The 14,787-nt window shown below is 37.4% G+C and overlaps 1 protein-coding gene and 1 long non-coding RNA gene across 2 annotated transcripts in view; one reads left to right on the forward strand and one right to left on the reverse strand.

The window, feature by feature from the left end:
- FREM2 (FRAS1 related extracellular matrix 2) overlaps window positions 1–14,787 on the forward strand; it is a 145,747-nt gene that overhangs the window by 109,580 nt on the left and 21,380 nt on the right. The window contains exons 12-16 of the mRNA XM_064173422.1: window positions 304–434; window positions 1,324–1,482; window positions 3,140–3,443; window positions 4,458–4,589; window positions 5,239–5,570. Coding sequence (XP_064029492.1) covers window positions 304–434; window positions 1,324–1,482; window positions 3,140–3,443; window positions 4,458–4,589; window positions 5,239–5,570 — 1,058 coding nt within the window. The remainder of the gene's footprint in view (window positions 1–303; window positions 435–1,323; window positions 1,483–3,139; window positions 3,444–4,457; window positions 4,590–5,238; window positions 5,571–14,787) is intronic.
- LOC135191275 (uncharacterized) overlaps window positions 3,352–14,787 on the reverse strand; it is a 104,989-nt gene continuing 93,553 nt past the window's right edge. Inside the window, exon 4 of the long non-coding RNA XR_010308788.1 lies at window positions 3,352–3,374. This is a non-coding gene — a long non-coding RNA (uncharacterized LOC135191275). The remainder of the gene's footprint in view (window positions 3,375–14,787) is intronic.

Here is a 14,787-nt window from a genome sequence, read left to right on the forward strand (position 1 = left end):
AGTAAGACCTGGCAGTATTTTTTATTTAGAATTCTTCAGTCCTTTGGCCATTCACATTACCAACATTTAAGTATTAATTAGTCCCAGATCATAAGTTCTATTAGACTAAAACTTGGTCTTTGGAAATGACGACTATGTGTCATTTTCAGTGATATGGTTTTTATCATCAAATAAGTTTAAACTAAATATATGAACATCTCTGTTTTGAAAACTGAGTGTTGACTGTTGTCTCATGTCTGGGACTAAAATTACAGTGTATTATGATCAAGAGATTTACTTTTAAGTGTCTCACTGTATTTCTAGAAATTGAGTTTAAGGAGGGTGAAACACAGCACTTTGTGGAGATTGAAGTTCTCTTTGATGGAATAAGGGAGATGAGAGAAGCCTTTACTGTTCACCTGAAGCCTGATGAGAACATGGTGGCAGAAATACAGGTAACAAAATCATTCAAAATCCTCTACAACAAAATCTACTAAACGGATGGCGCTTTCTGGCTCATAGCTTTACTCTTAAGATTTATGCACTCCATCTTGGCTTGTATCTTAGAAGACAAAAGGGATAATCCCAACTGACAGAGTGGAACTTATCCAAGTTTGTTGTCAAGACAATAATGCTTATGGTGTCATAGAGCCAATGAGAGACTGAAGTCTTTAGGATATCATTTCAGACACATTGCTCTTACAGAATTAGTCCTAAAAACTGATGTCCTCTTGGAAACACTGTTTGGCAATATAGTATAACCTCTGTGCTCTAAAAAGAGCAATCAGGTGAAATATAATTTTTGCTATTAAAGCCACATTAATATTATTCTTGTCGTATGAAATGGAATAGCCACATATTGTTAAAGTATTATATCATACAGACTTTTAATTTAAACAGTATATTCTTCTGATTCTGCATAAAATGTTCTTCAAATTCTTTGGTCTCTTCATCACTATCACACCATATATAGTCTGATTCCAGGTAACCAGGCAGCAGACAGACCTACAGTCCCCATTTTCACCATGCATTGAATCATACCGTGCACATTTGTGTTCTACCAGAACACTGAAGTGATTAAAGAAAGCTGGGATGCAAGATTAAAGCTTTTGGTATCTTCACTGTTGTGAAATGAAAAAAAAAAATCATTTGAGGTCTTGCCTTTGTAGTCTGTAATATATTTTCCAGTCCCTCAACCCTTTCACAATAATTCATCCAGTTGAGGTTTTAGGCCTTACTTTGGAACAGTATTTCAAAGACTAGACATGTTCTGATCAAGGTCCAGATTGAATCCCCATTTGTTTAAATGTTCACAGAGAACTGTTTCTGTCTTTTCATTGTCAGACAACCAAGGCTATTGTTTACATTGAAGAAATGAACAGCATGGCAGATGTCACCTTTCCCTCTGTCCCTCAAGTTGTATCCCTTCTGATATATGATGATACTTCTAGAGCTAAAGACAGAACCAGTCCCATAGCTGGGTATCCTGTCATCTGTATCACAGTGAGTATCTTTGTGGAACAAAATCAGTATATGGATTTTACTCAGCGAATTACAGGCACTCAGTGTCAATCCATATTGTTGAAACACGTGAGTTCAAGGGTACAGCTATCTTAAGAACTAGTCTGTCTGAACAATGAATCAATTTTCAGAAGGACAAAAAGCATAGAAAGATATTTCATTTGTTCAATCACTAAAAACAATTTGATACTCACACTATGTCTATGATTGCATGTTCTTACTGTTTCCTGCATTATCTCCTTAATTTGCAGAGTTAAAAATCACTGGAGATAACAGATGAGCCATTGTTTTCAGAGTGCCACAGAGTGAAAATGGGTACTTTGTTGAAGTTCCACATGTTTCTTTCACTGTAATTTTGCAACTGAGAGTTTGCATGAATACCCATATGTACAGAGGAAAGTTTTGATCTATCTGCATCTTCAGTTTGTTTCTCACGTCATTCCCTATGCACAGGAATGGATCATATGTTGAGTGGTTCACTTAAATAAAACAAAAGAAATCTTGAAATTCAAAGTATGTTTGCAGAATTGGTTAGGAAGGTGGTAGAGTCACCATCCCTGGAGTTGTTCAAGAAGTATATAGATGTAGTGCTGGGTAGTTGGGTTACAGCTGGACTTGATAATCTGAAAGGACTTTTTCAACCCAAATGATTCTATGATTCTGTAATTCAAGTTAAAGTAGCATGTGGGAGTGTAGTTTGTGCCTTCATAACTATGTTAGGCATTCACTCATAAACCGTAATTTAAAATAATACTTTATTTCAATAAACTAATTAGACCTGCTTTTTAATCTCCCATAACATGGCCAGCAGTGTCACTGTCAAAATAAGTTGACTCCTCAAGAGACTGGCTTGAGAGCAGTCCTGAGGAAAGGGACTTGGGAGTGCTGGTGGATTAGAAGCTCAATATGAGTCATCAGTGTGCTCTTGCAGCCCAGAAAGCCAACCAGATCCTGGGCTGCAGCAACAGAAGTGGGGCTAGCAGGTTGAAGGAAGCGATCCTTCCCCTCTACTCCGCACTGGTGAGACCCCCACCTAGAGTACTACAACCAGTTCTGCAGCCTCTATTACAGGAGGGATATGGATGTGCTGAAGTGTGTCCAGAGAAGTGCCATGAGGATGATCATAGGGCTGGAACACTTCTCCTGTGAGCAGAGACTGAGGGAGTTGGCGCTGTTCAGTTTGGAGAGAAGGCAGCTCCAAGGTGACCTTATTGTGGCCTTTCAGTATTTTAAGGAGGCCTACAAGAAAGCTGGGGAGGGACTTTCTTAGGATGTCAGGCAGCAATAGGACTAGAGGGAATGGAACAAAGCTAAAAATGAGTAGATACAGACTGGATGTTAGGAATAAGTTCTTCACCATGAGGGTGGTGAGACTCTGGAACAGGTTGCCCAGGGAAGTTGTTGAAGCCCCATCCCTGGAGGTGTTTAAGGCCAGGCTGGATAAAGCTCTAGACAGCCTGATCTAGTGTGAGGTGCTGGGATTGGAACTAGATGATCCTTGTCCTTTCCAATGCTGACTGATTCTATGATTCTATGATTTACTGGGATCATGAATTCCATTTTGTTGTTGAGTTTGATAAATTAAAATTCTTTTGCCATGAAGCAAATAAATTGTTAACACATCTGCCTTGTTCTGCAGGCTTGTAATCCTAAATATGAAGACTTCGACAAGACTGGGTCTATATGTGCCAGTGAGAATATCAATAATACTCTAACACAATACCGGTGGCTTGTAAGTGCACCCACTGGTCCTGATGGTGTGACTAGCCCCATGAAGGATGTTGACTTTGATACCTTCTTCACTTCCTCCAAGATGATTACACTTGACTCCATTTACTTTCAAGCTGGTTCTCGTGTCCAGTGTGCAGCTCGTGCTGTGAATTCAGATGGAAATGCGGGTCTTGAGCTTATGAGCCCTATTGTAACTATAAGCACATCAGAAGGTGAGACATCATTACCTATTGCAAAGCCCCTGACCTCCTTTTGATCCCAAATTCCATCATAACAAAATCTGATTATGTGGTTAGGTACTTTAATGTTACAGTCTCAGGTTTTCTTCTGTTCTTCATAGAAGTAATGCAAAAACTCTTAACACAGAGAATCATATAAATAAAACTATTGTCATCTTTAAACAGTTATTCACATAGTAAACTTCTATGTTCAGGAGAACAGTATATAAAGTGTATTGAAATTAGTGAAACCTGGTTTCTATTGGCTTTTTAATTCAGCAGTAGTAATGTTGCACTACAATCTTAGCTCCTATTAGGTGTTGGAGAACCCACGTGGGAGTGCTATCATGAATGCCCAGACAGAGGAATGTCCACCTCACTGTACACAGTCTTCCATGACTAAGGACTAAAGCAACTAGTGTGCAATTACAGGGCATAGATAAAACCTTTTCATGTTTGAGATATTCATAATATTCATCCTTCCTCTGATATTCTCTTTGTCTCTCTCTGATCCTCTTATACCTAAGCAATAATGATACTGCATTCTCAGCCTGTCTCTCAGTTACTGTACTCCCTTTGCCCAGACAACTGGTTTTGTGAAACTTGTACTGAATAATGTTATGAAACATAGGTGAAGAACTGACATGCACATGAATACAGACTGATAGCATATGTTATTTCATTGCATCACAGATACTTTGGCTTACTGTATAATACCATGAATGAGTAATTATCAGCAATAAAGGTAAACTATAACAGAGTGTATTTTATCACCCTTCTGCAGCCATGTTGCATTCTTTGTGTCATCTCTGCTGCTTTTTTAGCTACATTAACATGAGTAATGATTTCTGTTTTGCATAAATTCCTGTTAAACATGTCACTCAAGAAAATTTGGGGTTTTTTAAAAGTTGTGCAATGAAAAAAAGTGCATCTAAAAGTAGTGAAAAGAAAAGTATAGATTGTTTCCTCTGGACAGAAAATAAAGTTGCTTTCTTTTTTTTACATTAGGTCTTTGTCAGCCTCGTGTGTCAGGAGTAGTTGGAGCAGAACCATTCTCTGCCAAATTGCGCTATACTGGTCCAGAAGATCCTGATTATGCCAACCTCATTAAACTGACAGTCACAATGCCACATATTGATGGTATGACAAAATCTCTTGTGGAAATGAGAGCACTCTTACAATGAGCTGCTATTTGAGCTATTTTATTGGTCATGTTTTTTAAATAGACAAAGTGATATTGTAATCTTTTAATATGTGAGACCAGAGAATAATGCGATGAATGTACAAGTTCAGTTTGCAACAAGGTGCATAAGATACTGTATTGATACTTAGTAATTGATGTGATGATTTGATGTGGGTTGGAACTAGATGATCTTTGAGATCACTTCCAATCTAACCCATTCTATGATTAAATGTTTTTAGATTAATTGAAGAGTTTATGTAATTTGAGCTACACTTTGTAAAACTCCACTGAAGAGCACAGAAGAACTTCTGAATATAATATAAAGCCACTTAATTACTATATACTTCTGAAAAAAATCCACAAAACACTGATTGGAAAATATGTTGGAGATTTAGAAATATTCTATTTGGCATTTTGTAATATAAAGATGTGATTATTGTGCATAACATTCTTATATACAATTAGCGTATTAACTTTAATGTTAATTACTGTATGTGTAAAATACAGAAGCGCTGCATAACATGCTTAGTTTTTGGCAAACTGTCTAAATTGAGCAGCTCTGACCACTGAAATTTAGTGATAGTGCTATAAATTAATGTTTTTTAGGAATGCTACCTGTTATTTCTACAAGACAGCTCTCCAACTTTGAGCTGACACTTAGTCCTGATGGAACTAGAGTTGGAAACCATAAATGCTCAAACCTGTTGGATTACACAGAAGTGAAGACCCACCATGGATTTTTAACTGATGCTACCAAAAACCCAGCTGTAATTGGAGAGACCATTCCCTATCAATATAGCCCAATTATTAGAGGTCTCAATACCTTACGCTTCTACCGCAATCTGAATCTGGAAGCCTGCTTATGGGAGTTTGTTAGCTATTATGACATGTCTGAGCTTCTCACAGATTGTGGAGGCACCATTGGGACAGATGGACAGGTAAGAAACTGTAACTTTATTTTCCTACTCTATTCTTTAAATGAAAGATTTTCCTTATAAGGTGTATATGCTACGAGAAATAAATTGGTTTAGAATTATTTTAGTTGAAAAGTGTTAGTTTATTCCATAATAAGAAACAGATTTCCCTAAGAGACAGCTTATTTCTTAAAACTGTCAATATCCAGTAAATATTAGTAGCTTGTGTGTAAAATCTTTGTCCGGTTGATATTAAAAGATTAATTTAGCTTTAATTAAATTTGCTATGATTTTTCTCTCACTACAGTTTTTGAGTATTTTAGGAAAAATCAATCCCACTTTTACTGTAGAGTGAGCCACCTTTATCTCTTCTTAGAATGAAAGTGTTCTAATAGGTTGGTTTTAACACACTGATAGTACTGGGCTATTAAGTATTAGTCCTGCTGTATCTTAAAAAAGGAATGTAAAAGAATAGTGAGAGCCGCCTTCTGGACTGCAGTGTCTTGGCTCCGCTGACCTCTTGCTCACTGTGTAACAAGACCCACCAGTGCAGACAGCACAGTGGTCACATTGCTCAGAAGAAAATTCCATGGTCAGGAAGCAAGAAGACGTTGCCAGTGTGGGATGCCTGCCGTTACAGCAGCATTGCGAAAGTGGTTGGGGAATTCAAACAAAGCGATTAGAGAGATCATCAGGTGTCCTTGGAAAAATTATTTCTAGAAGTCTATAGTAATGTGCAAAATGGTCTAAGATTTCCTCTGGTACAGTGACAGTGAACTTAATCTCTAGATCTTTCTAATATAATTAGTGCATAAGCCTATCTGATCCCAGTGAAGTAGTCTGAAGCACAAAAACTGTACCTATGAAGAGCAATCCTTTATGACACTGGAAAACCTCTTAGGGGGACAATCCTACAGGTTGAAAGACTGGAAATGCAGTATCTCGTTTCAGAGAAGTCCATCCATAGCATGACAGCTCTTTCCTGACTAACTAACCCTCCTTGAGCCACTGTGCAAAGGATGATGCCACTGTGTGAAATGACCATAGATTTTTGCTTTGCAACAGGTGTTCTTTTTGTCAGGGACCCATATGCTTGTTAGACCTCAGTCTCACTTTGTCAGTCCCAAAAGGCATGAGACCTTAGCAGGTCAGATAAGTCTGCCATTGCCCAAGGAAACTTATAGGCATGTGCAGTATGAAAAGCTATTTTATTACTAAAAGCATAGATGCCAATGGACATATGGATACTTAAGCTGATAAGATGATTTTTCTCTTTTCTTTTTTCTTTTATACTTACATGCCTAATGTCCACCTTACTCTATCCATGTCTGCAGATGATCATACAGTCATTTTTCTGGACAAGAAATTGCACCAGGCTCTCTGTAGCCTGTGGTTAACTTTCTAAGATTCTTCTCCTTTTAACTAGGGATTACATGCTCCCTAAAGTATAAGATGAGAATAAATGTAAGACGAGCTTCTGCCCTTCAGGGAAACAAAATCCTTGATGGATAAGTCATCTCAGTGCTCTGTTGTTAGTTCTGGTTCCTTTTTCTATAACAGAGACCAGTTCAAGGTCTCTGCCTTGATGTTGGAAGCTCATTGTTGGTGCATTTGCTTGGGGTTGCCTCTCTGCTACAATCAAATCCTCCTACAGATACATTCCACTAAAACGATGAACCTGTCAAAGGGAAAGGGAGGGCATCCAAGTGTGGGATGTGAACTTTACACATTCCCACAAGATAAAAATTACAGCAGTCTTCACTGCTCTTAGAATGATTTAATTTCTTTGACTCATCATTCCTTTGACTATCTCATAATGCCTATGCAGTATGCAACTGTATATTCTTATTTTTCTACAGAATATAATCATAAGCACATCACACACAGCAGCCCAGCAGCTGTAACAGTGATTCTGGGACCTTTGCAAGTCACTTCTCCCACAGTGAAAAAGAAGGAAGATCTGATATAAATACTTTCCATTTTAAATACTTTTGTGTCTTTTCAAGAAAAGGCTGAATTTAGACAAATGTGTGTCTAAATAAAATCTATGTACGTCTACATGCATGTAGACAGAGGAGAAAATAAGCACCATTGCAATGTTTTAGTAAATTAGAACCTGTATATTCAGTTGTGGAGGACAAGCATAAATGGTAATGTTAGATGCATAATTTAAAAGCAGGGAGGGATGAACATGAGGCATGAGAGCCATGAAACTGCAGTTGAAACTGCCTTGTAGGTTATGGCTAAAAGGTTACAGTGTGTTAAGTGAAATATCAAGCTGAATTACTTCTGTGGAGCACTGCCCCACAGCTAGTATGCGCTTCACTGCCCTGCCTGTTTCCCCCACCTCCATTTAATTCTTCTCCGAGTTTGGTCTTTATCTTCACATGACCCCCTCCAGCTGAGAGGGGAGGCAGTCAGTGCCCTATCTCTGTGGTCCTTACCATTGTTGTTTTTTTCTCCTTCAGTGAACAATTAATAATCCTCCTCTGTGAGAGGAAAGCTGGCAGCTATGGTTTTCACCATGTTTTTTTAGCACACAAAGGAAGCTTAAATTCTATTGTACAGCCAGAACAGATAAATAACATCTTGCCACATCCTGCTACCACTGCAGACTTAATAGCTCAAATTTACCAGATAATTTTGGCTATGTCTTTAAGGTCAAAATTCTGTTCCTTAGTTCTAGCACTCCAGTACCTGTACGGTCAAACAAAGGAACCACTGTTGATTCAGGCAGACAGATTTCACAAAAACAACCAGCAATATGTTGTTTGATGCCAACCTTTGCTTCATAGGAGTTCTTCCTATGGTAGGGGAAGAAGAGGAACTTCAATCAGTAAGAAGTGAGGTAGGAGACCCGCAGCTGGTATAGTTCTTCTGGCAGTGTTCCTAGTGTTTGCTGCAGCCTGCAGCTGTCTTACCCAGTTCCCATGAACTCATGAACTGTCATAATACATACAGAGAAGGTCTTAGTTTTCTTTGAGACCTTTTGCTTGTGACCCATTCTCTTTCTCAATTATGCTGTGCATGACCAAACCCTGTGTGAGTTAGATGCAGCACTCCTTTCAGTATACAGCCTGATGCTTTGTTCCTGTGATCTGCCTTTATTCACCAAATCTTAAAAATCATTTATGTATCTAAATGTGGATTTAGATGTGCAGCTCAAGGAACATATTTAAAACTAAAGACATACTCCCTGTTAAATTGAGCTAATTCACTCAGATTGCAGCTCTGGTCTGGTTAAAGTTAAGGTCAGCTTTGATCATTTGCAAAACCAGTGTTCTTTTGGACAACCTATAGACACAGACTAAAATCCAGTGCCTGTGTTTGGGGATGTATAGGCTTAAAAAATGTGGAAGTCTCTTATCCAAAGGCTGTCTTCCTGTATTTTCCAGTAATTAATAAAGGTTGAACTTTACTTTGTGGAAACATTGTAAGACTACAGACATTTTAAGACTACAGATATCTCATATACGGAAGATACAGGTGCTAGAAGAGTGACAGCTATCCATGAAAGGAAGTTTAAAAAAAGAAAGAAAGGGGAAAAGGTGGGGGAAAAAAAGTGAAAACCAAGGAAGCAACTATCCTTTATTAAAGTGTTGGTCTAGACTTATTTGATAAGAGTGTGAAGTATCATTTTGTGTATTTTTTCCTGTTTTAACTGTTTGCTGTATCCAGACAGCTTGATATCTGAAGGCTTATGTGTAGCTCTGGACGGATATTTATAAGTGGATGTTGCTTTGCCTAGTTCCAGTCCATTGCCAGACTTGGCATATGGAAGCAAAAAAATTACCACTGAAACAAAGCAGTTAACTGGCAGCAGCCAGTTAAGCAAGTCTTTGACAGAAACAAGGGGGTAAAGACCATATATTAAAATACTTGAATCTACAGATTTATGTCTGGAGGCACTGTGGTTGAGTACAGCTGAACAATTTGTTTTATTCCCTAACAAAAAAGTTATTTTTGGCCAAAACTAAAAATGTCTCTCTTCCAATATACTCAGTTCACAATTATGCTACATGTGTTATGGCAATTAGTGTTTGAAAAATCTCATCTGAAAACAGACTTTAAAATCACTAACATATTGCCACAGCTTCTATGAAGCAGCTTGCAGAGGTGTTTTATTGCACAGAAACAGTGTTCTAATTTTTCCACAGGCATACTTTAAGGGGAAAAGTCACCTCTTCTGAAAACTCTCAGTTAATGATACAAATAGACAAATATGTCTGTGTTCAGGATTTTATGTTTGGTTCAGCCCCCAGGATTAAGTTTAAGAAAGTCTTAAATTCACTAAAAGCCAAAAATGTTTTTTTTTCTCTAGCTGCAAATACATGCATTTAGAAAGTGTTGTGAGTTAAAAACTCTACTATAAAGTTAATGTACCAGCTGTGTAACAAAGTCAGAAGTTGAATTGTTCAAGGAGCTGACATTTCAAGGCTGTATTGCAGTCTCCTCTCCGTTCAGACTTCTTTTAAGAAACCTGCTTTGCATTTCACCTGTGACCCAACCTGGCTGCATGCCTTCTTGGGGCCAACCTTAGCTGTTGTGTAAACAGCTAATTGATAACGTTGTTAAGCTTGCGTGTCTCAAACTCATAGACGTAGCAAGTAAATGCAATAGAAAATGAGGCTTAGGGTAATTTGGAGGACAAAAATACACTTTTTTATGAAAAGTTTTTTTCATTGTGATATGCAGTGCAAAACATGAACTTGTGCTACTTCTAATTTCTAATTCTGATTTTATCAGTACACACATACATCGACTGCCAAATTCTGCCCTCTGGGAATATAAGACAGGTAAATAAACCACAATATAAATGTAGAACAGAGTCCATAACCCAAAGCCCTAACTGAAAATATTTTTTTGTTTTAAATATTCTCACTTGTTACATGACAGATTCTCAAACAATTTTTTTTTACTTAATGAAGTTTCGCATTAGAAAAGGGAACGAAAGAAGAACGCCTACAGAAACTTCCATTAATATTTCCTGAGTCTTAAATGGGGATTTTTAGTCTTCAAAAGTAGACATTATGCTCTGTGGTAATTTATCTTTCAAAGAAAATGCAGTATTTGAGTGATTTGTGATCTACATTTCTTTTCAGATGTTAACTGTAAGAGTTTGTTCCTTGTCTGGAAGAGATTTTGTCTTCTGTCTTCTCCAATTCTCCATACCTGGCATTGTCACAGAGCATTAGACACAATTTCCCCAGTTTAGCTGAGGTGCACCTGTAGTCTGTATTTCCTGAAATCACAAGGCTGAAAGTCACACCCACCTATTATTGTTTAAAATTAATGTTAATGGATATAATTTTGTCACCACAACTGATAAAATCTCTTGTGCATAGAATGCATAGATGCACCATGCACCTGTTCTGTCTCTCCACAGCAATTAAGCTGACCCTACACTTACACAGCTCTAAGTTACCATTTTGCTTTCATCAGTGTCACACTGAGATAAAATATGAACAGCTGGCTGCTTTCAATAGGCTTTGCAGGCAGTGCTGGGAAACAAAGATAACTCATTGGAAAGAATGTTTTTTTCTCATGTTCGCCTAAACAACATTATTAAGAGGGTTAGAGAAGTAAGACCCCTCCATCTGTGTGGCACATTCCATCAACTCACTTGCTGGAGGTCCACTCACTTGCTAGAGGTCTGCTTACTTGCTCTGACACAGTTTTCCTCTGTGGTTAATTTCTTCTTTTTATTTTAATTTTATTTTTATTATATCAAAAAGATCCTCTATATTTCATTTAGCATGTCTTGAGATTTCTCTTTTCTGCCTAATAAAGAGTCCTAGCATTTTCCTTTACAAGAAGAAATGAGAGTGTGAGTGCCTTGTAAATTTTAGTTTACTTCTAGGAGAGGGAGAAGTATTTATACAGTAATTTTCCAGCTCTCAATATTGTAGATTTTCCTTCACATCTGCAAATCCATGAGTAGCCAAAGAATTGTGTGCATAAAAACTCAATCATCTGGTTTACCAAGAACTCATTCCTCTCCCTATATGCTATGAATCACACATAATGGAAGCTATACTGATGGAAGCACACAGACACTCATAAGTACAGTAATAAATTCCCGGCCTGACAAGATATCTCTAACTATTTTTTACTAGAAAATAATAACTTTCTGACTTCCAGGGTCCTAGAAACGGAGAGAGTTCTTTGTTTTCCAATTTTCCCAGAGAGCAATAATAGTGTATGGGAAAGGAGCAGTATTTCGGGCAGACTTGCCCCAGAAGAAATCCGACTGTGAGACTTCCACTAGTAGCACTCTGTTAAGCCTGTTAACACTATATCACCATTGAACAGAGGAAAAAAAACAAACAACTAAAACATGTCTTTAAAACCCCATTAATAACTTGCTTTATGTACAGCATATGTGAAAGGCTGGTGATACCTTGTACTTGAAAATCAAGTCAAGCTTTGAAAGAAATGTTTTCTTTTATTGAGGTGGCATAAGATACTGAGCTAGAAGGGGGTTTGAGAATCACTCTGTCCAGGCCCTTGTTTGAACTGTATGTAATGTGGTTCAACACTAGTAAACTTAATCTAAAAACTAATAGCATTTCATGGCCTCACTACTCATGTTGAATGCCACCGCACTGAGGGCTAGAAATTCTTCTGATTTCTAGTATGTATTTGTCATGGCCATCTTGTGCTGGTTTGTTCTCATGTCAGCACAGTCTTTCATCATCGGTGGCCCTTGTCTGCTGTTCATCTCCTGAAGCGTATAAATATCATTCTTGTTGCCTCTTGGCCTTTGTTGTACTCGGCTAAACAACCTAGCTCTTTTAGTCTCTTCTCATCAGGTAGTTTTACCATTCCTTTGATTATGCTAATTTCTTTTTCTGCAGTCTACAATGCAAATTAGGCTTTTCCAAGCATGGATGATCAAAGCTGTTCCAGATAAGCTTCTCACTGGTGCTCTGTATAATGGCATGCATGCTTCTGATTTCCACCCCATTCCTCAGCTTATCTTAGGATCATATCACATGAAGAGAGTAGGAAGGTCGTAGTTACGATGTGATCAACTCACATACCAAAATTCCCCGTTCCTGCTTTTGTTTCTACATAATGTCTTTGATTTCTAACAGGATCTATGTCACTAGTATACCTTATACTTCATGCTGTAAATTTTTCATCTCACTTCTATTATTCAAGTCCTCAAGATCATTAAATTCTCCCTATGTAATATTCCAGTCCTCCTCTACATCATCATTAAGCATTATGTGAGCTTCTTTTCAATAGGTTGAAGGACATACATTAAATCTTCTTCTGCAGAGGCTACTTTTGATACTACCTGACAAGCAATTTCAGATCCTTGATTTCAATGTCTAAGTCTCACTATACGATACGCAAAAAACCCCCAAACCTGCACAAAGAAAAGCCAACATAGTTTCTCTGTGGTGACTCCTCGATAGTAAAACATTCGTTGTACCATATGTGTTCAGATCTTGATACTGTCCCAGGAAATTACAAATGGTTAAGCTTCCTCCTGAATCGAAGGCAAACCATGAGTAGCATCACACCCAGGTTGTTGTGTTGTTTTATTTTGTTTTTTAACAAAAGTGAGAATTCTGAGTTATTATTTAGAACAACTTAGCAAATCCATGTCTGAAATAATTGCTCAAGTATGCATGTGGGTATTTGAAAAATAAACTTACCACCTAAATAGAGCTGAAGAATAATATTTTTGTCTAAGTTCGGTTTGTCATCCAATCCATGTAGAGAAAGAAAACTCATTCTTACTCTAAGTAGAAGTTCTTGATTGCATTTATGTAAAGCTAAAAAAGAAGCATTGGTATAAAATAATCTAGAACTGTAACATCTAATATTATCTACCAGTCTGCTTTGCTGCATAACCCTATGTGTTTCCAGGCTGTCTAAACTCTAAATGTTAGCACATTCTATGGAACAATGCAAACAACCTAAGCGGAAAGGGGTTTGGTAGCGTAGTGTGTAGATCATGGGCTATCGTGCATGAAAGTGAGTTGTGGCAACTGCAAACATTTGCTGTAAAGAACTCCTTAATCAATTTGGAGTATTTAGTGAGTACAAGTAATAAATTCATGGTTTCACAGTATTACTAAAAGATTGCCTGGCATTTGGAAATATAAAGTAGCTGTAAGGTTAATGGACATTCAGTCCCCTGGCTATGCCACTAGGTGAACCCACATACAGTTTGATTTTTGCACAGCATGTAAAGTTCTTTGAATATCGGGGCTTTTTAATTGTGCAGAAAACTCTTTGGAAGCTTGTAAGATAATCACTTCAGGGAAATGTTCAGATGTACAAATTTACTTACAAAACTTCTATCGGAAGTAAATGAGGGTTCAACACCACTGACTCCTTTGAAAAGTTTCATACTGGAAGGTGTTCTCAGTTCTTTTTCTTCCATGTGTTTCTAAGAAAATCTAGAATGCTCTAAAAGGATCGGACTTGCACATTTCTAATCAGAGAGATGTGAATGAGAAAGTATTTGTAACAGAACATCAATGCAAAGTCGCTTCATAAAATTTTGGAACCATGTATTATGCAAGAGCTGTCTTAAGAGGTGACAGTTTACTCAGTGTCCTTGCCTTTTTCTCATCAAAATATGTATAAAGAACATGCAATTCTCTGATAATTACAGTACTGGTTTTGTACAATATATGCATAAAAGATCTGTTTTTAAATCTATTTCAATTTGCATATTATTTTTATTTTTTTCCAGACAGTGATAAATAGTATGGTTTGTGTGTGTTTGCACGGGACCTACTATCCATGCACAAAAGAAGAAGTAGTTCTAGAAATAATAAGGACAGCTCAAGGACTCAGTCTTGCAGTGGTGTCTGAGCAAATTCAGGGTCTTACAGAAGAGCTTCTTAGAGAATAGGAATGTAAAAATATAGGCAAAAGAGTTGATTAAGGCACAAGTATGGAGAAAATGCAAAAGGATACCTGAAAAAAATGTTTAAAGCCTTAATTTGTAGCCATGCTTTTTATGTACTTAAAAAACAAACAAAACAAAACAAAAAAAAAGTGGTGAGTCAAATTTGAGGAGTTTGGTTTATCAGAACACATGCTCAGTTTGAAATTAAAACATGGAATTTGAAGGGATCAAAGGTCATCTGAAATCCATATAATAGTTTGCACTTCACCTGGAATTTGCACAATAAGAGAATTCGATTCAGTCACATTACTCATTTCAGCTTATGTCTTCTCTTTCTCCTGCCTTTTGATTCACTGTGCAATGCTG

Source organism: Pogoniulus pusillus, chromosome 3 (genome assembly GCF_015220805.1).
Source record: "Pogoniulus pusillus isolate bPogPus1 chromosome 3, bPogPus1.pri, whole genome shotgun sequence".
Taxonomy (NCBI): Eukaryota; Metazoa; Chordata; class Aves; order Piciformes; family Lybiidae; genus Pogoniulus; species Pogoniulus pusillus.